The 26,880-nt window shown below is 35.6% G+C and overlaps 1 protein-coding gene across 14 annotated transcripts in view; it reads left to right on the forward strand.

The window, feature by feature from the left end:
* The window catches only part of TRDN (triadin), a 376,317-nt gene that overhangs the window by 250,254 nt on the left and 99,183 nt on the right, over positions 1–26,880 (forward strand). For 11 of the 14 annotated variants that reach the window (XM_082474630.1, XM_082474629.1, XM_082474624.1 and 8 more), the window contains 5 exons: positions 2,110–2,142; positions 2,262–2,288; positions 7,390–7,416; positions 16,544–16,591; positions 26,238–26,285. In XM_082474630.1, the coding sequence (XP_082330756.1) occupies positions 2,110–2,142; positions 2,262–2,288; positions 7,390–7,416; positions 16,544–16,591; positions 26,238–26,285 (183 nt within the window). Of the gene's footprint in view, positions 1–2,109; positions 2,143–2,261; positions 2,289–7,389; positions 7,417–16,543; positions 16,592–26,237; positions 26,292–26,880 lie in introns of those variants that run through there. The other 3 variants (XR_014267283.1, XR_014267284.1, XM_082474628.1) reach the window with 3 other exon arrangements.

The raw sequence follows: 26,880 nt of genomic DNA on the forward strand, positions 1-26,880 counted from the left end.
TGGGTCTTCGTTTCTGTGCGAGGGCTTTCTCTAGTTGCGGCAAGCAGGGGCCACTCTTCATCGCGGTGGGCGGGCCTTTCACTGTCGCGGCCTCTCTTGTTGCGGAGCACAGGCTCCAGACGCGCAGGCTCAGTAGTTGTGGCTCACGGGCCTAGTTGCTCCGCGGCATGTGGGATCTTCCCAGACCAGGGCTCGAACCCGTGTCCCCTGCATTGGCAGGCAGATTCTCAGTCACTGCGCCACCAGGGAAGCCCTGTATTTATTAAGATAATTCAATAATTACATCTTGAATTATCCCATATAATAAATGCACTTGACAGCCTTTTCTTGCACATCATCCCAAATTTGCACGGGTCTTTTTCTGCTTATACAATTACTTCCTGATATGATTGGAAGACCCTTATTTTAACTTTGAAATCTCACAGATAACTGGTAATTGATTTTGATGCATACCCAAAGCTACTATCAGTATTTTTTTTTTGATTGTTATTACTTTACAAATTTCTTAGAAATGTTTTGATAATTGGTGGTTCAGTTCGGCAATAAATTAAGCAATGCATTTAATTACTCCATGTTTTCCAGACAGTTTTTGTTAATGTTCTTACCTGTGTTTAATTTTAGCTAAGTCAGGTATGCTTCTTACCTTTGACTTGTAACACTTGGTCAAGCCATTCGTTTTATTTGTTTTATTGCCTGCCTGCTATCTTGGGAGTGAATAAATTGCTCATTATACCTTCACAAGTACAAGCGTGGTAAACAAAATTGTACACTTGAGAGACTGATGAGATAACCATAGGAGATTCGATGACACTCTGTGTTTCTAAAATATAGTTCTTAGGGGCTTCCCTGGTGGCGCAGTGGTTGAGAGTCTTCCTGCCAATTCAGGGGACGCGGGTTCGCGCCCTGGTCTGGAAGGATCCCATATGCCGCGGAGCAGCTGGCTCCGTGAGCCACAACTACTGAGCCTGCGCGTCTGGCGCCTGTGCCCTGCAACGAGAGGCCGCGACGGTGAAAGGCCCGCGCACCGCGATGAAGAGTGGCCCCTGCTTGCCGCAACTAGAGAAAGCCCTCGCACAGAAACGAAGACCCAACACAGCCAAAAATAAATAAATTAAAAAAATGCTGGCTTCACTCCTAGAGAGTTTCATTATAAAAAAAAAAAAAAAAAAGAAATAAAATAAAATATAGTTCTTAGAATTCTTCCAGCATAAACATCTTCTAGTCTCCAAAATATATTCATTAAATGAAACGAAGAAATCTCTTTATTATTTTTCTTTAAAAAATCAGATAATAATGTGTCTATGTTAAAGTATTTCTTGAAAATCATTTAAATTAATTTGGCAAGCTTGTCAAGTCAAAATAAGTAAGAATAGAAATGTAGAAAATAGCACTTCATGTAAAATTAGTAGCTACACTTCATATAAAATTAGTGCTTATTATAATACAAATGTCAGCTTAATTTTGAGGCCAGAATGATTCTTCATCTCATATAACATTGGCAAAAGTGGGTTCTTAAAAAGGAACACTATCTGAAAAATACTCTATAAGGAGCATTTGTCCTAAAAACAAGGGAAGTGTGTTTTGCTTCCCCCTGAAAATTCTTAGTCTATTTTTAGCGTCTTAAATCTGCCTCAGCAAAGACTTTGTCTTAGCTAAACAAATACCTTTGCAATATAAGAAAATTTCACCTTAGGAGAGAAAGTCCAGAGGAAATCTGTTCATCCTTATCTGAGAATTATTTTAAAACAGCTGTAATAATTATCCTTTATGCCTACTTTTTATCCCAAATTTATTTCATGTTGATCTAGTAAGAAAGGAAATTAAAAATTTTTCCATCCTTTATAGACCCTACTTTATCTTTCTAGTTTATTATCCATGAAAAATTTTAATTCCTCTAATATTCAGAATAATTTTTATTGCTGTTCTGTGAGGGAAAACAGAGGAAGATTGGAAAAACTCTTTTTAAATATACGTCGGCTATTAGTCTTTTCATGGCAGCTATTATTGGTGCAATACAGCACTAGACATATATGTTTCTTTGTGTTAGGACAATTAAGTAGTGACACATAAAATTAGAATAATAATAATAACAAAAATAATATGTTTCAGAACAGGAAAAGAAAGAAAAACATGTAGAACCAGGTAACTGTTTTTAAATTCCTCTATCCTCTTAATTTCAAGATATTAACTTGCAATTGAATAATGAAATGTGATCAAATGGTATAAAGTGTTGAATTTTTTTCTTTTCTTGTTTGATACAGCAAAGTCACCAAAGAAGGAGCATTCAGGTGAGTCAGACTGGGGTTGCTGGGGTCTTTCTACCTGATGTCCAAGGTTTATTAATGATGTACCCTCAGACGGGGGTAAGGGCCATGACTGGAAAGGGCAGGAAACCCTTCCATCATATGAGATGTCTTTTTTCCAAGTTCTTGTCGTACAGTTAACACCAATGCCATGTTAGAAAATGGAGGCCAAATAGTACATTACACTCTTGCTACTCAATGTGTGTTCTGTGAGCCAGCAGCATTAGGAGTGCCTGAGAGGTTGTTAGAAATACAGAATCTCTGGTCCCACCCCAGATCTACTGAATCAGCATCTGCAACTTCCTAAGATCCCCAGTGCATTAGTCAAAGCAGTGTTTGAGAAGCACTATTTTACAGTTTAGGGTAGAAAGCAAAAACAAAAACAAAAACAAAACCCTTTCTATTATAAGTGCATCTGACATTGCTTTGTTTTGAAAATATGAAATATTCAATTCCAGCAAATATTCTGTCTCTATTCAAAATGTTATTTAATGACACATCTTGAGTACTCAGGGGAGTTGCAATGAGAGTAGAAGTAGATTTTGTCTTCAGTCAATTTATATTCGAATGAGGGGAAAAAAGTGAACTGACAATCAGACAAGCAGAAAAACACATATACAAACAAACAGAAACTAAGAACGCATTAGGTGTAGATACCAAATGATTTCCTTAAAGGTTTCTGGCATTTAACTTGCCCTATTTGTTGTTTCAAATGAAAATAAATGCAACTCCTGCTCAAGGAACTTTACTGATTGTGTGTGTGTGTGTGTGTGTAAGCTGTCATAACCTCATATAATGTCCATTAATCACTCCTTCCATCATATTTTATTTAAATGGAAATAGCATTTACATTGGCAATACATTAAAATAGCAATTACAATATTATGTAAATAACCATGCAAATCTAGCTCAACTATACTCCCACCCCTGTCACAGACCACAGCAAACTGCAGATTCGAAACCACATTTCTTATTCTTCTTCCAGGTTTGTAAAACCTCCTCAGAAAACCCAAATCCATTTAGGAGTTTCTCCAGCTAGTTCCCATAGCATCATTTTCTTTTCTATATAAAAACACTTAACATACTCTTATAATCATATTACCTTTTCTTTTTTCCACTTTAAATAGTCAGAAATTAGAATATGAAGATTGTTTTTTATATCTTTATCCCAGAGTGCCTATCATAATGTCAGGAACATTTTAGGAACTTGAAAACGTTTGAGTGGATGAAAAGAGAAATATCAAATAGGATAATCATATTTTTAAAAAATATAAATATGAATGACTTTTAAATAATTTACAATATGAAATAATCACACATTTCACACTTCACATTAACATTGACATTACTTACCTTTGGGAAGGAATGAATGTTTTTGTCTACCTTACAGTGAACAGATTATGTGTTTGGGGGTAACATTCCCATAACTGGGCCATAACACATATTCTCACTTATGTACATATGCAGAAAGCTGAAATAGAGCATACATCAGAGAAACGTATAAACACGGGGAGACATAAAGAATGACTATGGGTATAATCAGTTTTAAGAGTTTTTTTTTTTTTTGGTTAAATGATTTTATTTTTATTAAAAAAAATTTTTTTTATTGTGGTATAGTTGTTTTACAATGTTGTGTTAGTTTCTACTGTACAGCAAGGTGAAGTAGAGTTCCTTGTGCTATACAGCATGTACTTATTAGTTATCCGTTTTATACATATTAGTGTATATATGTCAATCCCAATCTCCCAATTCATCCCATCAGCCGCCCCCTTCCACTTTCCCCCCTTGCTGTTCATACGTCTGTTCTCTACATCTGTGTCTCTATTTCTGCCTTGCAAACTGGTTCATCTGTACCATTTTTCTAGATTCCACATATATGCGTTAATATAATACGATATTTGTTTTTCTCTTTCTGACTTACTTCACTCTATATGACAGTCTCTAGGTCCATCCACATCTCTACAAATGACCCAATTTCATTCCTTCTTATGGTTGAGTAGTACTTCTTTGTATATATGTACCACATCTTCTTTACCCATTCATCTGTCGTTGGGCATTTAAGTTGCTTCCATGACCTGGCTATTGTAAATAGAGCTGCAATGAACATTGGGGTGCATGTGTCTTTTTGAATTGTGGTTTTCTCTGGGTATATGCCCAGTAGTGGGATTGCTAGGTCATATGGTAATTCTATTTTTAGTTTTTTAGGGAACCTCTGTACTGTTCTCCATAGTGGCTGTATCAATTTACATTCCCACCAACAGTGCAAGAGGGTTCCCATTTCTCCACACCCTCTCCAGCATTTATCGTTTGTAGATTTTCTTTTCCTTTTTTTTTTTTTTAATTTATTTATTTATTGGCTGAGTTGGGTCTTTGTTGCTGCGCGCGGGCTTTCTCTAGTTGCAGCGAGGGGGGCTACTCTTCATTGCGGTGCGTGGGCTTCTCATTGCAGTGGCTTCTCTTGTTGTAGAGCATGGGCTCAGTAGTTGTGGCGCACGGGCTTAGTTGCTCCGCGGCATGTGGGATCTTCCCAGACCAGGGCTTGAACCCGTGTTCCCTGCACTGGCAGGCGGATTCTTAACCACTGCGCCACCAGGGAAGCCCTGTAGATTTTCTTATGATGCCTATTCTAACCGGTGTGAGGTGATACCTCATTGTAGTTTTGATTTGCATTTCTCTAATAATTAGTGATGTTGAGCATCTTTTCATATGCCTCTTGGCCATCTGTATGTCTTCTTTGGAGAAATGTCTATTTAGATCTTCCACCAATTTTTTGATTGGGTTGTTTTGGTTTTTTAAATATTGAGCTGCATGAGCTGTTTATATATTTTGGAGATTAATACTTTGTCCATTGATTTGTTTGCAAATGTTTCCTACCATTCTGAGGGTTGTCTTTTTGTCTTGTTTATAGTTTCCTTTGCTGTGCAAAAGCTTTTAAGTTTCATTAGGTCCCATTTGTTTAGTTTTGTTTTTATTTCCATTCCTCTAGGAGGTGGGTCAAAAAGGATTTTGCTGTGATTTATGTCATAGAGTGTTCTGCCTACGTTTTCCTCTAAGAGTTTTATAGTGTCTGGCCTTACATTTAGGTCTTTAATCCATTTTGAGTTTATTTTTGTGTATGGTGTTAGGGAGTGTTCTAATTTTATTCTTTTGCATGTGGCTGTCCAGTTTTCCCAGCACCACTTATTGAAGAAACTGTCTTTTCTCCATTGTATATCCTTGCCTCCTTTGTCATAGATTAGTTGACCATAGGTGCGTGAGTTTATCGTTGGGCATTCTATCCTGTTCCATTGATCTATATTTCTGTTTCTGTGCCAGTACCATGTTGTCTTGATTACTGTAGCTTTGTAGTATAGTGTGAAGTCAGGGAGTCTGATTCCTCCAGCTCTGTTTTTCTTTCTCAAGATTGCTTTGGCTATTCGGGGGTCTTTGTGTCTCCATACAAATTTTAAGATTTTTTGTTCTAGTTCTATAAAAAATGTCATTGGTAATTTGATAGGGATTGCATTGAATCTGTAGATTACTTTGGGTAGTAGAGTCATTTTCACAATATTGATTCTTCCAGTCCAAGAATATGGTATATCTCTCCATCTGTTTGTGTCATCTTTGATTTCTTTCATCACTGTCTTATAGTTTTCTGAGTACAGGTCTTTTACCTCCTTAGGTAGGTTTATTCCTAGGTATTTTATTCTTTTTGTTGCAATGGTGAATGGGATTGTTTCCTTAATTTCTCTTTCTGATCTTTCGTTGTTAGTGTATAGGAATGCAAGAGATTTCTGTGCATTAATTTTGTATCCTGCAATGTTACCAAATTCATTGATTAGCTCTAGTAGTTTTCTGCTGGCATCTTTAGGATTATCTACCTATAGTATCATGTCATCTGCAAACAGTGATAGTTTTACTTCTTTTCCAATTTGTGTTCCTTTTATTTCTTTTTTCTTCTCTGGTTGCCATGGCTAGGACCTCCAAAACTATGTTGAATAATAGTGGTGAGAGTGGGCAACCTTGTCTTGTTCCTGATCTTAGAGGAAATGCTTTCAGTTTTTCGCCATTGAGAATGATGTTTTGCTGTGGGTTTGTCATATATGGCCTTTATTATGTTGAGGTGGGTTCCTTCTATGCCCACTTTCTGCAGAGTTTTTATCATAAATGGGTGTTGAATTTTGTCAAAAGCTTTTTCTGCATCTATTGAGATGATCATATGGTTTTTATTCTTCAGTTTGTTAATATGGTGTATCACTTTGATTTATTTGTGTATATTGAAGAATCCTTCCATCCCTGGGATAAATCCTACTTGATCTTTGTGTATGATCCTTTTAATGTGTTGTTGGATTCTGTTTGCTAGTCTTTTTTGAGGATTTTTGCATCTATATTCCTCAGTATATTGGTCTGTAATTTTCTTTTTTTGTAGTATCTTTGTCTGGTTTTGGTATCAGGGTGATGGTGGCCTCGTAGCATGAGTTTGGGAGTGTTCCTTCCTCTGCAGTTTTTGGAGGAGTTTGAGAAGGATGGCTGTTAGCTCTTCTCTAAATGTTTGATAGAATAGTTTTAAGAGTTTTAATAGCTAAACTTTATTATCCAATATTAAATTTGACAAAATACAATAATTTAAATTTCTTGAAATCATTATCTGTTCATTTCATGGTGTGATTACAGTGTAGCAACTTAGCTGTAATTCACTATGTTTTTAGAATTGAAACAATTGGATAATTTATCAATTCATTTCCTTCCTTTCATACCATTTTGTAGGCTTTAAGGAAACTGCATTGGCATATATATAAAACCAATCAGATTCTTAAATAATTTAAAATGGAAAACAAAATGAATGAGTCATGAATGAGCATTCTGTGTTGGGAGAAGGTATATGAATATCAGAAAAGAAATCTATGGTTCATGGCATATATTTAAAGTTTATCAAAGAAGATGGCACAGCGTTGTATTTTTTCTTCCTCAGACCTACATTTTTCTCTAGTTTCCAAGGTTATAATATAGTTTTTTGAAAAAAAAAAACCATTTTAGAAAACTATTTTAGAGAGACCCAAGGAGACTTGTAACTGACTTAGACCTTATTATTTCTTGTCCTTAACAGCTCCAAGTGAAAAACAAGTTAAAGCAAGTATGTTGACTAAAACTTGAGAAAACAAAAAGCATGTTTCAGCAGCTTACTTATTTAACTTTCTGCTGTAGACAGTGCTAATGCTAATATTTTAGGCTGACTTATCAAATGTTTCTTGCTCTGATTATTTGTTGTGTTAAACTGATATGCATAATTACTCAACCTTGTCTTTTCTGTGAATCAATTCTTATTAAAATTTATCTATAGAGCTTTAACTTGTAAATGTTAATTTGTCCAGGTCATAACCTCTTTTTTGAGTTGTTTATATTTTTGTTTCCCATTTTACAGAATGATAAGTGATGTTTTCAGTTTCTTAAACACATTAGAAAATTTTCCTAGTGATTAATCACTTGATCAAACCAGGAGGCAACATAATTTGTCTACTATGAAAGTTATTGTGCCTTTAATGAAAAGGAAACCCCCAACAATTTTATTAAGTACTGCTCTTGCAATATCATAATTTTCTTTTAAGGCTTCTATCCTCAGATTTAGAATAAATATTGACTGACAACTATAGTATACCATGGCATTTGCATCAATAGTGGCTTTGACAATACGCTAAAGGATAAATGCTTTTTTCTTTGTTGGTATTTCTCAATTCGATGAAGTATCTAACAGATGGCCATTCATGAAAATTTAGGCATAATGGCGTATATTTGAGTTTAGAAAAAATATTCTTTTAGCTTCTCTAAGCTTTGTATATAAGATTTAAGATCAAACCTCATTTCTGTGCATTATGTAAATACGTTTATGTTTTCCTTTTGATTTAGAGTTACATAAGTATTAATGATGGTACTAACAAAAAAACAAATGCATGTTTTATTTACTGTCAGGTTTTTGAGACAGGGTATATCATTGGTGAATATATCAGAAAAAAATTGGAAAATATAATATTGAGTAGCTTGGTGTCTTTTAAAAAAAATTACAGTTGGAAGTGTTTACATAGACATTGTAGACCTTAAAGAAAGGTGTAACATGAATCTAAAATTCCAGTTATATTTTCATGACAATTTTTAGTTGAATATAAGCTGATTAGAACTTCATATTACAGAGTACTTAGTATGCTAATACTTAGTCTGTAGAAATGCATAATCAAGAAAATATATAAAACAAAACTGATAATTTTGCAGAACTGGTAGAGGACTCTAGATTGAAGATTACTCTGAAAATGAAAATTTTCTTCCTAGAAAAATGTGACATTTAGATAAAAATATTCATTTGCAATAAAAAAAACCCCTGTAAGTTCTGCTATCTATGAAACACTATCCAATCAAGTTTTGAAGAGATCAGCATCTTTTGCAGGAAATTAACAAATTTAGATTGCCAAATCATCTTAGACCCAGTATAAAGGTTTCAAAAGAATTAATATTCAACTCCTTGTACGGGTGAACGATTTGGACTTGACATGGGCATTATCTCCCAGTACAAAATTTAGAGATAATTCATAAATTATTTAAAATCTCTGCTAGCAATGTGACCATCCATTTCCCCAAATAAGAACTGTTTTTTTTTTTTTTTTGGTCTTGAAATCATACAACAGAAGAATATTTACATAGCTTTTATATACAGTGAGCTATTTATAAAGTTAATGCCTAAGGCATATCATTACAAATACTCTTGAAAATTCCTTCTGTCACCCACGTAGTAAGGACACAGTTTTGTGTGTATAACCTGAATATTTAGGATATGATTTTACATTATCTTAAATTATGAGAGCAAATGAGAGCGTGAGATGTATAGTTTAATTAACATAAATTAAGTATTTATGTGATACAATTTCATGGTACTGAATTAAAAAGCATAGGTGAAATTGACAGGACTAGAGCAAGTCCATGGAAAAAGTAAAAGGTAATTTGTCTTTAGTACTCAATTAAAGGAGATAACAAGAATGTGAATTGAACTTGTGGTGTGGAACTGTTTGCTCTAGGTCTTAAGAAACCAAAATCACTGTAAGAAAAACACTAGAGGACACAGACTAGTTTGGGAACTGTATCAGTGCAGGGTGGATGTTCTCATGATACCATGAGCTTGAAGAAAAGGGAAGCCCTTCATGTTCAATGATGTAGCAAGCACTATGGAGGGGCACGTAATGCCTCCACATGTAAAGTTATTTGTCAGGGATTATGTGGATGGAGGGAGAGTGACTTTGACCAACAGGGATGCCAAACCTAGATTTACTATTTCCGCAAGTCAACACAGATTCCTTTATCATAGTGTGTACAAAAATGCCTCAATACACGCAGTTCTCCTCCCTGCAGTCCACTGCACACACACTCCCTCACGCCCACTGCCACATTGGATAGAGACAGAGGGGTTAATGATATGATTAGTCATTTCCAAGGAGGAAGAAGACCAAGATTCATGGGCATTTCAGATCTTTAACACTCCTCTTGGTGAATCAAGAGGGAATGTAGTAGACAATGCTTAGCAAATATATTTGACCACATCACCCTCTTTTTTCCAAAGAACACTTCAAGGACCAGTATTCCTCAAAACCTTGGGAAGCACTGCCATACATTACTTCGCTCCTCATATCGAGGACCATAGGGCTTTGATCATGTATTCCAGGTGCATGTTTGACCAGCCTGTGGTCATTTTGAATTCTGAGTGAAACAGACACCAAAGACCAGGTCAGGGGCCAAAGTCTAGTTATTTTTAATTGTGGGCCTAAATTTGAATTAAATGGCAACGGTCAGACATTTTTCATTCCTTGGTTTTAGCACTACACTAGATTTTTGTGGTATGCTCAGCCACCAAGCCTGACTCTGCTTATCACCTTAACTACATTTCAATACCTAAATTTGTGAGTCACGTATCTATCTCTTGATCTAGTAATATATGTCAAGATCATTCAGGAGAAGCCAGTATGCAGAATTTAAAAATAAAACCCCTTTGGAATTATTTAGTTTTATGATGTTAGAAGACTATTTGGGGACAGCTTATGTTAGTTAGAAAGTGGCATGGCTTTTTGGACATAGTTTAAATATTCTGTCATGGAAATTGCTGGGGGGAAAGATCTATGGGCCTGAACTAGTAGATCTGATATCAGGGGGGTGTGTCTAGACCACAGGTTCGATGACATATATGACAGGTATCTCAGTTGTTTAGGGCAATCTGGATTTATTCATATTATTCTGGAATAATTATTACTAACACCTTCTTTCACCTGCTTAGTTTGGATAATAAATTATATGATCACTACCCAAATCACAGATGATGCTGACTGAAAGAACTCAAAATAGTACTGATACAATGCCAGGGGATGGTTTGGGGAGGTTTAAGTGCCAGGAAAACTAGACTGTGAGAAACCTGGGACTGACTTAGATGTTAGGCCAAGAGGTGCTTCTTATTCAATCCCACGTATAGAGCCAAGGTTGGTGTCCTGGGTGCCAGCACAAAATTGGAAAAATGTCATGGTTTGGAGCTTAAGAACATTTATCAAGTTTGGTTCAAAGAGATCCAAGCTATATAGATGAGAACTTGCAGAAGTAGAATCTGAGTTCAGTTTAGACATTAGGAAGTAGAGAGGAGGAGGAGAGAATTTCAAATAGAAAATCAGGAATAAATTTTAATATTGTGAAAGTATAATAATGAGTACAGCAAAATAACACTATGAAGTATGACTATTGAGACAAGTACTTTGTGACCTGAGTCTTATTAATAAAACAGTGTCATGATAACTGTGTTTTCAAGGGAGCATGGTATTGGTGCAGATCTAAACAAGTTTTCCAATAGGACAAACAGGAACAAAAAGAGACCTAAAATGATTCCACTTGAGCAAAAATCTGATATAAGAAAAAGTAACCATTTCAATAGTTAGAGAATAGAGAGATTATTTTAAAATGTTGCTAATGTAGTTGGTATTCATTGCCAAAAAAAAAAAATGTAATTTATTCCTACTTTGTACAATTCCAAAATATCAACTCCAGATGGTTCAGGGACTTAAATGGTAAAAACAAAACAAGCCATCAATTTAAAGAAAAAAGTATAGGAAGATATATGTATATATTTTCTTGAAGTATGGTTGGATCACAAAAATTATATATATAAATTCAAGCCGTAAATAAAATGTCTAATGTACTAAAATGATTACAGTAAAATTTAAAACTTATCAATAGATGCCATAAAGAGATAAAAGACAAGTTACAATTTTGGAAAAGATATTTGTAGCATATATAAGTAATTAGAGGTTAGTAATGAAAAATAAATAACTCTAAAACTGAAAAAACAAAAAGAGAAAGAACTTGATAGACTAATGCATAGAAAAAATGAGCAAAAGATATAAGTAAGGATCAAAAAGAAAACAAAACAAGACACAAATTGCCTATAGACATATCAAAAATATTTAACCTCTTAGTAATAATGAGAATGTACTTAAAACCACGGTACTATTTTACATATATCAAATTGACCAAAAGTGGAGAAAAATGTTCATTCTGGTGATGGTGATGATATGAAGCAATAGAAACTCTCACATACAGTGTTGGTGTGAGTGTAAAATTTGGGGGAAAAATATGGCTTTTATCTAGAGAAGTTAAACAGAGACACATGCTATGTCCTAGCAATTTCACTTCTAAGAAAATTCTTGCACATTGCACCAGGATTCATATACAGGAATATTCATAGCAGCATTATTTTACAGTAACACATACAGGACATGACCTAGTGTCCATTGGCAGGAAAATGGATACATAATCTGTAGAATATGTATAAGTGGAATACTATACAGCAGTTAAATCAATCAACTACAGTTCCTCATATCAACCTGGCTTGTATAAAAAGTTAAACTATTTATTTAAGTAAACAATGAATCAAATAGGGCAGTGAAAAAACCGATAAATCATGAGGGGCACTCCACCATTGGGGGGTAGAGCAAAGGTTTTTATAGAGAATACATGGAAGCAAAGCAAAAATATATATTTAACTGACTATAACATATATTGTCTTATTTGGGAAAATTTAGTTATTTGGCTAAATAACTAAATAGTTTGTTTAGCTTGTGATAATTGCTTTTGAGTATCACTCAGATTTGAGATAAATCTGGTTGACTCTGGCTTTGGTTTGTTTAAGTAGACCACCAAAGGCACTAAAGCTACCCAAATCTAATGGCCATCTTGTTAAACAATTTTAACACTGCGTCTCAGCATACGTTTTAAAGGAAGCAAGTTATAAGAATTAAGAAGTATAAGTCAATTTATATAGTTATATCACTAAACAATATAATTCAATCTGTAAAAAATGGCCTTACCTTTGTTTAGAGATAAATTCATGTAATAAAAAATGTACAGGAAAATAAAGAAATTATTAATACAAAATACAGGACAGTGATAATTCTGAGATGAAGAGAGAGGTATGCAGTGGTAATAGAACAAGTAAGAGGTTTCAAAGTCTTTGGTGATATTTTATTACTTAAGTTTACAGGGGGTTACAAAGATGTGCATTTTTTATTGCCATTCATTAAAATATGCACATATGTTATCACATATGTTATATACCTTTATGCCTTTCATTTATATTATATCTTTCACAATTAAACAATCTTAAAAAATAGAGAATGAGAAGATAGAAGTGGTGACACTGAGCATAGCAGCTCTCTGGAGACCATGGTGGACCACAGAGAGATGAGGTAGTTGAGGTAGGGGACACGTAGGAGTGAAGGCCGCGGTGGTCTGAAGTTATAAACGGTGACATTTTATGTTTCTGAGCTGATGTGAAAGCATCAGTGAAGTGGAAAGCAGATGGAGTAGCAGATAGAAGCAGTACTTGCAAGTTTAACGTCATCGTCTATGCAAAACGAGTTGGGATGCAGGGCAAATTTGGAGGAATTGGTATTAAACAGGGAATGATGATCCTATGGGTCTGGAAAGAAGACAAATGGTGCTGCTATGTGCTGGTGAGGTGGTGAAAAGATGAGATAGCCTAGTCTGCTTCTACTTTCTCTATGAAGATCCCAACAGCAACTTGCTTTTATGTTACAGGATGTTGGAAGTTTGAGAAAGGAGGGGTATTCATGAACCACTTGTCTAGAAAAATGAGAGAGTAGCTTCAGTAGGTCTGTGGTAGTATTGCTGCTCAGCGCTGAGCACTCTGTTAAACACTGTGACTAGACGTTTGAAGTCAGATCTGCAGCAGGGTGGGGGCCTTCCTCCGGTTTGGATGGCGGCTCAGGTGGCAGGCAGAGCGTAGGTTTGGTGTTTTGGCACATGTAGTGGATTGAATTGCATCCCCTCAAAAGATATGTTGAAATCCTAACTAGCACAGTACCTGTGAATGCAAGCTTATTTCAAAAAATGGTCTTTAGTGGTGTAATCATGGTAAGATGAGGCTACACTGGATTAGAATGGGCCCTAAATCCAATGACTGGTGCTCTTTTAAGGAGAGGGAGATTTAGAGACACAGACACGTTCAGAAGGAAGGCAGCCGTATGAACATAATGGGAGAAATTGGAGTGATGCAGCTACAAGCCAAGGAATGCCAAAGATTGCTGGCAACCAACAGAAGCTAGGAAGAGGCAAGGAAGGATTCTTCCCAAGAGCCTTCAGAGCAAGTTTCAGAGGGCCTTGGCAACACTTTAATGCTGGACTTCTAGCCTCCAGAACTGTGAAAGAATAAATTTCTGTTGTTTTTAGCCACCTAATAACTTAAAGGCAGCCCTAGAAACTTAATATACCAGATGACTATGAAAACAAACAATAAGTGAATGAGTTAACCATGGCTTATTTAAATATAAGCTTGAAAGAAGAAAAGTGAGGACATAAGGAAGATCTGGAGCATTGAGAAACTGGTAAGATCAAAGGAATGAAAGTATTGATGGGGTCAGAAACTACTTAGAGGAGGTTCTTGAGTAAGAGAACTATAACAGGAAGAGTGGTGCCAGGGAATAGGAATTTTGAAATCAAAGTCTTGGCAGCAAAGAAAAAGTCCAAGATCCTTTTTCTTGGTAGTGATCAGAGAAGTGGGGTCTCCAGTTTTCAAAAGTGAGAAGGTCAAGGAAATGAGAGATCTCATGGTTGTATGGACTGTGTCTATAAGTGACTCCCAATCCTGGTTAAATAATAGAGTATCTTGACAAGCTTACGAATAGACAAATAGCCAGGCTTACCTTATCCCAGACTCATTAACTCAGAATCTCAAAGCTCTGTAGTCCTCCCCAGATCTACTACGTCTGAATCTCACAGGCTTATAAAAACTCCCCAGCTTAGTCTAGTGTGAAGCCTGGGTTGAGAGTGGTTCCTAATGAAAAATCACAGTAGTAATAGTGGAGCAGATAACTATGTATAGAAATATTCAATAATTAATGGGACACAGGCATAATGCTGGTTAATGGCAGCAATAGAGCAAGACAGAGTCGGGTGCAGCCTGATACTGTGGACTTCAAAAGCTGAGATTTGGAGGAAGCAAAGAGATAACAATCCATCAGAAGTAATAAGAAGTAAAGAGAAGTCATAAACAGCATTTATTAATTTAGTTAAAAAGCAGAAGTAAATATACGTCACTTCCAGACACTTTGGTATATAAGGGAAAAATAAACTGTCTCTATTTTGGAAAACCATTTGTAGGGCATGTAGTGTCCTTAGGGAACTAGTTTGGTTAAAGGAAGAAAGGAAAGTGCACATTTTGAGAAGAGGCTGAGAATTTAGGGATGTGTGCTATGATAAAGAGATGACTCAGTGGAAGGACTTTGGAAAAGAGTCTGTTTTTAGGAGAAATACAAAGCCATATAGACTGTTTTCTGCTGGAAGCCTAGACTCATGGTAGTACCTGAGGTGAACAAGGTTGGGGATTTCAGGGACATTAGTCCTGATTGCATATTAGGGGAAGTGTGGTAATTAGTTTCCAAAATATGGCCAAGACCAGCAGCATAAGCATCACCTGGGAACTGGCTAGAAATGTAAATTCTTAGGACATGCCCCAGACCTACTGAATCAGGCCCATATCTGTGTTTTAACAGCCCTCCTGAGTGACTCTGATGCATGCCAATTTTGAGAACCACTGGTCTAAAGTCTTTCCTCAAAGCTATATAACAGCCAGGGATCTGCTTAGTCCTGGAGCTCCAGGTCTTGAAACAGCCTGAAGAAGTCTTATTTACTTGACTTCTTGCCTGGGCTCAAATTGTGAAGCTGGTGGTATCTAATATGGTGAAATTAAAACCTGAAAGTGATGTGAAGGTGTCCTGACATCTGATCTCTCTCACAGCCCAAGGTCTATGGCACAGGGAGGACAAGGGGGCATGAAGACCCCCGTTTACTGGTTGTTCCTAGAGCCTCAGCTGCTGAGTGAGTGCGTATGAGTAACAGGGATTATATACACGTACTCGTAAGAATAAAACGAAAAACACAAATACAGATGTCCAAGGGCAACAGCCTTGAATAATCAAAAGCTAATAAAATGAGTAAATAAACTTTGTAAAAATTCACCAGCTCATTGTCATTTTCTAATTTTCGTATGGATCAAAGAAACTTCCACTTTAATTAGCCTTGATTTGAGGTCTAACATTTTGCGCTAGGACCAGCATTTCAGATTATGTTTTTGGAAGAGCTCTCCTATCTTCCTACCTTCCACACTAGATATTCAGAGAAACTCCAAGAAGCCATTTTGGCCTTTTAAATTTTTTTTCTTTTTCTCTCTCTTCAAAGCAATATTCAAGTGGAATTTTCTGTAACATTATGGCTAATATTATATAATATAAAGCAAATTGATTGAGGTCAATTATGGCTTGGCATCCCCATAGTTAAAGGCTAAACAAAGAAGGCCTTTCAAGTGCTCTTCCCCACAATTTATGCATCATTTAAGATTTGACTATAAACTAATAAATTAGTATTCCAGTGTAATTCTGTGGAATAAGCCGCCTTTTTTATGGTCACTACTTATATAAGCATAAAATTTAGTACCACCAGAATTGTATCTTGAAAGAGAATTTCTGTATTGTTATTTAAGGAAGTTCATTAGTTACAAAAAAATTCAAGCTCATTCTAGTGTGGTTTTCTCTGCTGCTTGCTTTGCTCTCAGGTGCCACATACGTTTTATCCTTTGGGCAGTTTTAGTCTTGTCTGACTTAGAATACTATAAGATATTGACCTCGCATGTCTGATATCCGTTTCTCGTTCTTCAATCTCTGAATTTACAGAAACTGAACGAGCCAAAGAAGAGGTTGGTGCTGCCTCAACTAAAAAATGTAAGTGCAGCTTAAAGAAAAAGATGCCCTGACTATAACTTCTTTATGCTAAGGTTTCTAACTCAATGTATTGTTTAGTGCTTATAGAAGAGCTCTATTTATTGATTTTACTATTTCACTGATACGGAAACCCACTTTGCACAAGATTTGTAGTACCTATGTTAACAAGGCTTTGTCTTCAGTGCTCTAATGCCAATAGTTTTATTCCTTTAGGGTCATAAACTAAAGCTAGTAATTATAGTCCAATTGTAAGTTAGTTTTTGAAAAATTGAAGAAATGCTGCTGTGTAAGCTCAATGGGATCCCAGTCATCTGGAGAGCATTCAAATTCAATATACTGATCTATAAGGTTAGTGTTTAAGCAAACAAAACTTTGACTAGTAGAACTTACATGAACAATGTTCACTTTGTGCAAGAATAGTATCAAATTTAAGTTTGAATTTAAGTTTTCAAAGCTATTCCTCTTGTCATGTCTAATCAGAAGCAACTATTATGTGAATATTGACTCCTCTCAGTAGACACTCTAAAGAATATCTTTAAGAACACTAATACATGTTAAAAATATTCAATATGATGAAAAATTTACATATTCTCTATTCAAAACAAACTGGAACAATTTTGAAATTTGTGATTCTGTTTTACAAATAGAAATGAAATCAGTAATGTATTCAATGTCTTTGGAAGAATCTCAAGACACAGTTTAACAACCCTATCCTCAACATACACTCACACACACACACACACACACACACACACACACACACAACAGGAGTACCCTTTCACATACACGCCACTAAAATGGCATAACATTTTTCTCCTTAAAAAATCTCTTATTGCATATGCTCTATAAGAGAATATATATCAGGACTATAGGGAGTTATAAAATATATATGCTACATATCCACATTCTCAATCCCAAGTAACATATATATGGATATAAATGAATACATGGATATAAATTTATATATTAGTTAATAAATTAAAATATAAATTAATATACATTAGTTATACAAATTAATGTATAAATTAGTACACACATACGTATGTCTAATGAAAGACAAAAAATTAAATGATACTTAAAGGAAAATATAAACTGTACTGTAAGATAATACTTAATTAGAAGCAATTGAATTATTGAGATTAATTGGTTCCCTTTTTCAAATACAGCTCTATTTATTATTCTGAATTTATAGTAGATAGGAATAAAATCTGTCTCCTCGATAGTTCTTTTCTTAGTAATGTAATATTTGTGATGTCATTTTTGAGGTAAGTGATCACGATACATGTTTCATTGACATCTTTTACTAGGTATCAGTTTTTCCATAAGTGGCAGAGCCATGAATTTATTGGAAGTCCATATTAATATATCTCATTCTTTTATGGTGTCTTATTTTGAAATCAATTTTGCTTGTCAACATTAAATGGAATGTGTGGGTAAAACCTGGGTGCTTCAGGATGGATAATGCCATGGTATCAATGACAAGGCTACGAGTCTAAATACAGATTCAGAGGAAGTCATAATCTAGGCATGGATACAGGGTATATGGATCTAGTAAGTGAATATAAGGTCAGGACATCTGTATGTGTTGAAAGCAAGAACAAAAGTGAGACAAAATTGTGTTTAGAATCTTCAGCCATAGGTGAGACCAGTGGATGTCCAAATAGCAATATATGGGTTTCATCTGGAATTAGATTTCAGATACTGAGCCTCAGGGAATCCTTGATCGTGAAGATGGTCTGGAGACAGAGTTAAAAAGAAAAGATTCAATAACCAGTAACTGACCCATGCACAGACTCTGAATCACTTGGAGGCTAGATATTAGGGCAGAAATACAAGCACACATAATTTGGAGTTTAATCAAGTCAAATTGGAGTGAGCAGAGATACTGAATTGATATTGAACCATCAGTTAGTGAATTCACTGGAATATTCAACCAAGAATGGTCTCTGAGTTTAGAGTAAGGCCAGACATATTGGTTGGGATTAAGTAGACCTGATTGCTAGGCTTGGAGTGAAATGTAAGGAGAGAAATAACCTTTTATGAAATTAAACTATTGGCATTAATTACTTTGACTCTAGTTAGTCTTAGATCTCATACCTCAATCATTAATTTAAATATGACTCTGCATATTAGGTTTCCTCTCAACTGTAGAATGAACAGAAACAAGTGTTCCTTCCAAAGCCATCATAAATATTTTGAAACTCAGGTAGAGCTTTACCAATTTGACAAGTTACATATAAAAGTCAAAGGAGACGCTTCTCATTTGTCAAGTAGTTTTCATTTCTCCTCCTCCTCACTGACAATCAATCACACATGAAAATATATATTACTTCATCATACATTTAGTAACCAGTCCCTAATCTCCACAAAACTCAGTATATGTTACAAGATGTCCACCTTTTAGTCCCTTTTAAATAAGTAGAATAAGAAAGTGATTTGGGTTTTCTTTATTTGTTTTTAAGATACTGCAAATTGTTATTCTACATTGAGGCTTGAATTAGGAACCATGTGTGCAATGTTAAGTGGAAATTACTGATTTTCTGATTGTTTTAAAATTTTCAAAGTTAAAAAATAATTTAATATTTTAAATTAATTACAGTGTGCCAATTTATATGTAGTATAATTATTTGATCTTAAGCCTGCTTTTAAGTCATATTTTCTTTGGAGATATATAGTATTTAACCATCAATATGATAATCCTCTTACTGTTTTATATTTGATTTGCAGCTTTCAAATCATTTTCACTTTCATTCAACATATATTTATGGATCACATACTATGTGAAAACTTAAGGAAATATTCAGATGTTAATACTATTCTTGAGCAGTTAAAGATAGGGAAAAATATGAATCCTTATTGAGTCCCTGAGTTGTTTGGACCTCATTTTTTGCTATCAGCTAAAGGTTTTCCATATAATCATAGTTCATGTTTGAAAGCCAATAGGGTAAAGAGATAAATACAGATAAAGAGCCGTAGGAGTTTAAAAATTATTCTTACCTGAGGAAAAGCAAAACATTTATTATACAAGGTGACTTTAGAGTCAAGCCTTAAATAACAGATAGAATTTTGTTATGTAATAATTAGTTGGAAGTGTATCTTGGGCATAGGTAACAGAGGAAGGCAAAGTGGTGGGAAATTGCAGGATGTGTATGAGGAATAACAAGAGTCTCAAAAACACAGTATGAATTAGTACAACCTGTGCTAATAATGCAGTAAAGGGGCCTGATTTTAAAATTGGACTCTACTGCATGGGCAATAGGGAGTCAATGAAAAATTGTAAGTATAGGAAATAACAGTCAGGTATTTGCTTTAGGAAAGGGCAGGATAGTTAGGAAGCTTTGGCAATAATGTAGGCAACGTGCATTAGGACCTGATATTAGTTATGAGATTGGAAAGAAGGGATATTTTATAAGCACTATTATAAAGTAGATTCAGTGGAATTTGACAATCGACCAGCTTTGGAAGGGAAAAAGTCAGAAATTATTTAATGACAATAATAAGTTTTCAGACTGGATGCTAGAAGAATATTGTTGGTATTTATCATAAAAATGAAGAAGAAAGATAAAAAAAAGTTTGGTGAGAGAAGACAGGATTAATTTTAGACATATTTAAATTATAGTGCTGTGGCACATGCAAGTAGCAAGTAGGTAGCTCTAAATGTCAAACTAGAGCTCCAGAGAGTGACAAGACTGGAGATATATCTGTGGGTGTCCTCTGCGTGGGTTAATGGTGGAAACAGTAAGAATCCATGAGCTTTTTCATGAAGGGATGTTCTCGAGAGAGGACAGGTCTGGGATGGAATGCTAGAGAACATTTGCAGGAAGAAAAGCAAGGAGAGTCAAAGAGAAAAAGCAGAAAATAGTGACTAGAAAGATCAGAGGTTAAAAAAATGTAATTGTTATAATTTCATAGTAACCAAGGAAAATAAACCCTTTCAGTGACAAGGTGGTTGTCACCAAGTCATTGGATTTGTCAACTAGATAATTATTAATGATTTTCAAAAGAGAATTTTCTGGAGAGTGGCACAACTAAAAGCTAAATGATGACAGATTGATTGAGGGATGACGAAGTGAAAGATACAGGCAATGATGCTGAAGAATATCGGTTAGGAATAAAACGATAAATAGGATAGTAGCTTGAGGTTCTTGTTTAGTCTATATCCATTTCTGTTTTAATCTCCGAGGTAAAGTGTTTATCCTCCTCTTCAAGACCAGTCTCTCCATTTGGGTCCTTCTTGATCAGTCATCCATGCTATCTTGTGGCATTATGTTCTTTCACCTTATTGACTTTATTCCTCATTTTGGAAATATTATTCTCAGTTTAAAATTACTTTTTTCTAGATTCCCATATCTCTCTCTACTATTTTCTCTCCTCTATATCTTAGCCAGTCTTCTGGATGTTGGAGTCTTAACACTGCTTCTTATCTCCCACAAAGATGAAGCTTCTGTTTCTACTGTGCTTCCAATAATAGGGCTAATGCTGAAGACATTATCATTCCAGTCCTCACATTATTAGATGTCTCAGTGGCATTTACCACTTTGTCTTTTCTCTAAGCTTCTCTACTGTTGGGTGAGCATGACAACAGTCTCCTAGTTCTCACCATATTCTCTGAGCTTTATTTCTGACTTCTTTGTGTGTTTTTTCTTTGCTTCCCCTTAATTATTGGTGTTCCCCAGATTCCATCATTAATCCTCTGAACTTCTCATTCTATACCCTCTCTTCGTGAGATATGTACACTCTCAAGGTTGAAACTCTGCCTTTTATCCTGAAGATCTCCAATTCTATGTCTTCATTTCAGGACTTCTCTGGCAAAGAGCTTTTCCCTGAAAATTTCAGGCTTGTATATTCAAACGTCAAATAAACACCTTTAAATTCAATGTGTCTTAACTTATACTCTTCATTTCCTTTTCCCAGCTTGCTTTTAATTATCATTGGTGAAACCACAATCCACCCTCCACTTCCCTAGAAATCTGAGGGTGATTAATTTTCTCTTTCTAGCCTTCAGGTGATTATTCAAAGAATCTTCAAGTTCTGCTGATTTTGTTTCCTAAATATTTCTTGAGTTTACTTCCTCCTATTCATAACTATGACTTCTATGTTAATTCAAACCTTCATTATCTTTTTCTTGAACCACTGTAATGATCTAAACACTGTCCTCACATCTTTATTTTTATTTCACTACTATTCATCCTAGCAGAACCCCCTCAACATAAATTATCAAAGTCATAAAACTGAATAAACCACACTTAATTTAAAACTCTATTTTTTTCCCAGTTTTTTATAAAATAAAGTCCAAACTTGTTAAAATGATGTAAGAGTCCTCCAAGATCTGGCTCCTATATCCTTTTCCAGCTTCATCTTCAGATATTTTGTATGCTACAATAATACCATATTGTTTATAATTCCAAATTTACTAGAAGTAAGATTCAGGGAAAATGATAGCCGGAAAAGATGGCCTTGTGAATAGATTGAGTTGTTAGCATTGTCTGAGAAGTGATGAGAAGCCTCTCTTTCCTGTCTCTCCACCTGAATATGTATCCAAGATTTAAGACTTTGTCTTCCACAGTCAGTGATTTATTCCATTGTTTCAGTCATTGACATCTCCAGGCAATAACCCTTGGGCAGGTAACATTACATTCTTACATCCTTGGAAATAAGAGTTTGTCATGCTAATCCTATAGATGTATATGCCAGAAGTAATGTATGTGTCATATGGGTGATATTTCAAACTGCACAATATTTCCTTACCACTCTCCACTCTTTACCAGAATTCTAACATACCCCAATTCCATGGAAGCCTCACTACCCAGGCAAGCCCCTATAACTAATGGGCATATGTTGAGTGGTGTTAAGGGGAAAGAAAGAATTGAGTCTTCGAGGAAAACATAGTGAAATAAGAGCCTAGAATGAAGCAAGCGATGTCAGCATCACAGCAGATAAGATGCTTCCTTTTCTCTCCCCTTCAATCTACAACCTGTGAAACATTAACAACTCAACAGAAAGCCTCTGCCCAACCCATCAGAATGCCAGAGAATTCCACATATCTGTACATCTAAAGGTGGATGGACGGGAACACATCGAGGAGGTAGAACTGGGGAAACAGTGGAGGCAGTCCCTGCAGTCGTGGTCCCCTGGCTGTGGCAGCGAAGCCTGCAGCCCCAGAGAACCCAAAAGCAGCAAGGGAAGCAATACATAGGACTCTAGCCTCCTGAATGTAGTGGTGCCCGTGGCCACAGATAACCGGGACCCAGTTCCTCCAGCCACAGAGCCATCCACGACTCCAGCCCCCTGTTCCCTGCCTGCAGTGCTGAAGCCCACAAATCTGACAATACCTGATATAGAGGCACTTGCAACTCCAACTGCACCCCACCCACCCCTTGGAGCCTGCAAATCAGGAGAGCCCAGATGTGGCAGAAGCACCCACCATCCTGATGCCCCAGGTGGTGGTGCCAGCAATACCAACAGCAGCAAGGTACCAATTACCCCAGAGGCACAAGCAACAGTAACAAGGGCACTGGGTGACACCTCTGATAGAGGTGGTGGAGGGCAGAAAATGCTGACTCTCAAATAAAACCAGAGGCAGCACAGGTGAGAGAAACCAAAAACTTGTTCTATAGTGCCACCTACTGGAAAACAAAAGAAAGCCTTCTAATTTCTAACCTGTTGAATCCTTAGGATTAAAAAAAAAAAAAAAAAAGCTTTACCTGAACAAGAATGTTATTCGCTACTTCAAACGCACTGGCAGAGGAACAACACATCAAGCACCATGAAGAACCACAGTAACACAGTATCAAAAAAAGAAAATAATTCTCCAGAAACCAAACTTAAAGTCACAGAATATTGCAATCTAACTGACTGAAGAAACTGAATGAACTACAAAAAAGCTCAGAAAGGCAGTTCAATGAGCTTAGGAATAGAATTAATGAACAGAAGGAATACTTCAAGTAATTGAAACTCTAAAAAAGAGCCAAACAGAAATTCTGGAGCTGAAGAATTGAATAAATGAGATGAAGAATGCATTAGAAAGCATTGGGAAAAGAGAATATGATATGGAAGAGAGAATTAGCAAACTCAAAGACAGAAAGCCAGAGAAGATACAAAACATCATAGAAAACCATCAAACCAAAATGGCAGACAGAAACACAAGGAAAAGAGGACACCCAGAAAACAAAAGATAAAATGGCAGAACTGAGTCCTCCTCTGTAAATAATTATCCTAAATGTCAATGGATTGAATTCACCAGTCAAAAGACACAGAGTGGATGGATGGATTAAAAAACAAGACCTAGCTATATCCTACCTCTGGGAGACTCACCTCAGCTCTAAATATAAACATAGGCTAAAGTAAAGGGATGGAAGATGATACTCCAAGCAAATGACAGTCAAAAAAAGTGAGTATATTCTGTGCTCATGGATTGGAAGAATGAACATTGCTAAAATGTCCATATTATCTAAATCAATTTACAGATTCAATGCAATTCCAATCAAAATCCCAAGGATGTTTTTCACAGAGATAGAACAAAAAATTCTAAAATGTATATGGAACTACAAAAGATTCTGAATGGTTAAAGCAATCCTAAGAAAAAAGAATAAAGCTGGAGGTATCATATGCACTGGTTTCAAACTATATTACCAAGTTATAGTAATTAAAACAGCATGGTATGGGCAGAAAAACAGATACATAGATCAGTGCAATGTAATTGAGAGCCGAGAAATAAACACACACATATGTGGAAAATTTTACAAAAAAGGAGCAAAGAAACCTGGAGAGCCACATGCAAAAAGATGAAACTAGAACAGTACCTCATACCTTCCACAAAAAAATGAACCCAAAGTGGATTAAAGCCTTGAATGTAAGACCAGAAACCATAAAACTCTTAGAAGAAAATATAGGCAGTATGCTCTTTGACATTCGTCATACATAGCGATATCTTTCAGGATGTGTCTCCTCAGGCAAGGGAAACAAGAGAAAAAACAAATAAATGGGACTCATCAAACTAGAAAGCTCCTGAACAGCAAAGGAAACCATCAAAAAAATGAAAATGCAACCTGCCCTACCACCGAGTGTGAGAAGATATTTGCAGATCATATATCCAGTTAGGGGTCAATATCAAAAAAATATAAAGAACTCATACACCTCAACAACAGAAAACCAGAAAACCCAATTAATAAATGGGCAGAGGAGCTGAATAGAAATTTTCCAAAGAAGGCATATAGAAGGCCAACAGGTACTTGAAACGATGTTCAACATCACTAATTATTAGGGAAATTAAAATTAAAACCATTAGCAATTATTATACTCAATGGAGAAAAATGGAAAGATTTCTCCCTGAGAATTGGAACAAGACAAGGATGTCTGCTATCAGCACTTCTATTATGCATTGTACTGGATATTCTAACCAGTGCAGTAAGGTGAGAAATAGAATTAATCAGTACAAGAATAAAAAAGTAAAAAATAAAACTATTCACAGGTGAAATTATCTGCTTGAAAAATTCAAAAGAATATACAGATGAACTATTACAACTGAGTGAATTTAGCAAGTTTTATATAAAAAAGTCATTTTTTCCCTTGCTCTGTCTCTAGTTCATGTCATTAACTTTTTGAAAAGGTCATGATCATTTACTCTGTAGACACTTGATTTATGTAATTGTTTCTTCAGAATATTATTTAATATGTTCTCTATATCATATATTTGATTAACCTGAAAGCTTAACCTTTGGCTTAACTTGATTCCAGTTGGCTGCTTTGGCAAGAATACTTCAGAGGTGATACAGTTGTACATCACACTGCATGTCATGAGGAAGCACAGAATGTCTGGATGTCCTATTGTGAATGAGTGGCTCTAAGTTTCCTCAGTGGGTTAAGTTGGTGACAATCACATTTCTTCATTTCCAAGTTGCAGTTTTCCCCATGCAACTCTTGGGGGTGATACCTGGGTATGACGGCAATATCCAGTTCCCCATTCATCCTTCATCTAATAGTTGCTAATGTCCTCTGAAGATCCTTACTTGAATCAGTTATTTCAGTACACTGATTTTGTATGAATCATTTCTATTTCTTGGATGTATAACAAGATAAGCAGATAATACTCCACCGAGAGTAGTTAGATCTCAGTAGTTCATGGGAAACAGCACCTAAGTGATAATTCTTATTTCTTTTTTGGTTACTTGTGATTTGGAATGACTTCATTTAATATTTAAGCAAATCTCAAGCATGACTACACTGTCCTTTGAGTTGATTAAGCAACATTAAGCTTGAATTTAAAGGAGCATCTAGTTGACATTTTCAAGACGCTAAGTGGCTCCAGCAATTACCTGGAATGTAAGGCGATTAATCATAATCCTGTCAAGCGGAATTCTTCATAGAGCTTGTTTATCAAAGCAGAGTATAAAAGAACAAGATAGAAAACTGTGTGCAAAGACTAGTAAGAAGAGGGCAAGGGATTATTTTTTTCTCTAATTCTTTAAGAGTAGATTTATAATAGTAGGTTTCAGTTGGATTTTAGAGAAGTGAGAAATATTGAAAAAGCTTTAAAATAGGTTGTTTAGAAGAAAATTTTGTCATTGAATGAGTTACAAAATGCCTTTTTGAGCAGAAGCAGCATTTACATCTGGAATTTTATTTAAACCTTATCTCTGCTTTGCAGCTGTACCTGGAAAGAAGGAAGAGAAAACAACCAAGACAGTGGAGCAAGGTAAAAAAAAATGAAGGAGGTTGACATTATCTTCTTTAGAAAGACAACAACATGAGGAGGAAAGCACTGGATTCAGACAGGCGGACGACAATAACCTTTAAATCGATTGCTCTCTTTCACTGTCCTTGCATGTTCTTCTGTGCCAGGGAGAATGTGAGGTGGCAATCTGGGTTTTTGTTCTTTTGTATAACTAAACTTTGAGTGTAAGTTCAGAACAGGAAAGCTCCACAGACGGCTTAATTACAAGAGAAATGCTGAAGATTGTTGGGAATAAGGAAATCTTCCAGGGCAATTGGTAGACATTTTTTTCTGTTTGTTTTGTGGTTTTAACACCACCTGACTGATCATAGTTTAAAGAATAGAGGTGACACAATTCTGTTTATGCAAAAACAATTTCTACTGCTTGAAAAGTAATATGTTAAAACAAAGCAAAAAACCAGCAATACAGGTAAATTACTTGCGTTTATATTACGACTTCAACAGTTGATTCTCCCAAGAGGTCTAAAATTTCAGTGTTATAAACCATAATGCCATAACTAATGCATTTTCTTTTTTTTAATGTAGCTATATAATAAATATATCATTCTAGAATATG

The sequence above is a fragment of the Balaenoptera physalus genome, assembly GCF_965194825.1.
Source record: "Balaenoptera physalus genome assembly, chromosome: 9".
NCBI classification, from domain to species: Eukaryota; Metazoa; Chordata; class Mammalia; order Artiodactyla; family Balaenopteridae; genus Balaenoptera; species Balaenoptera physalus.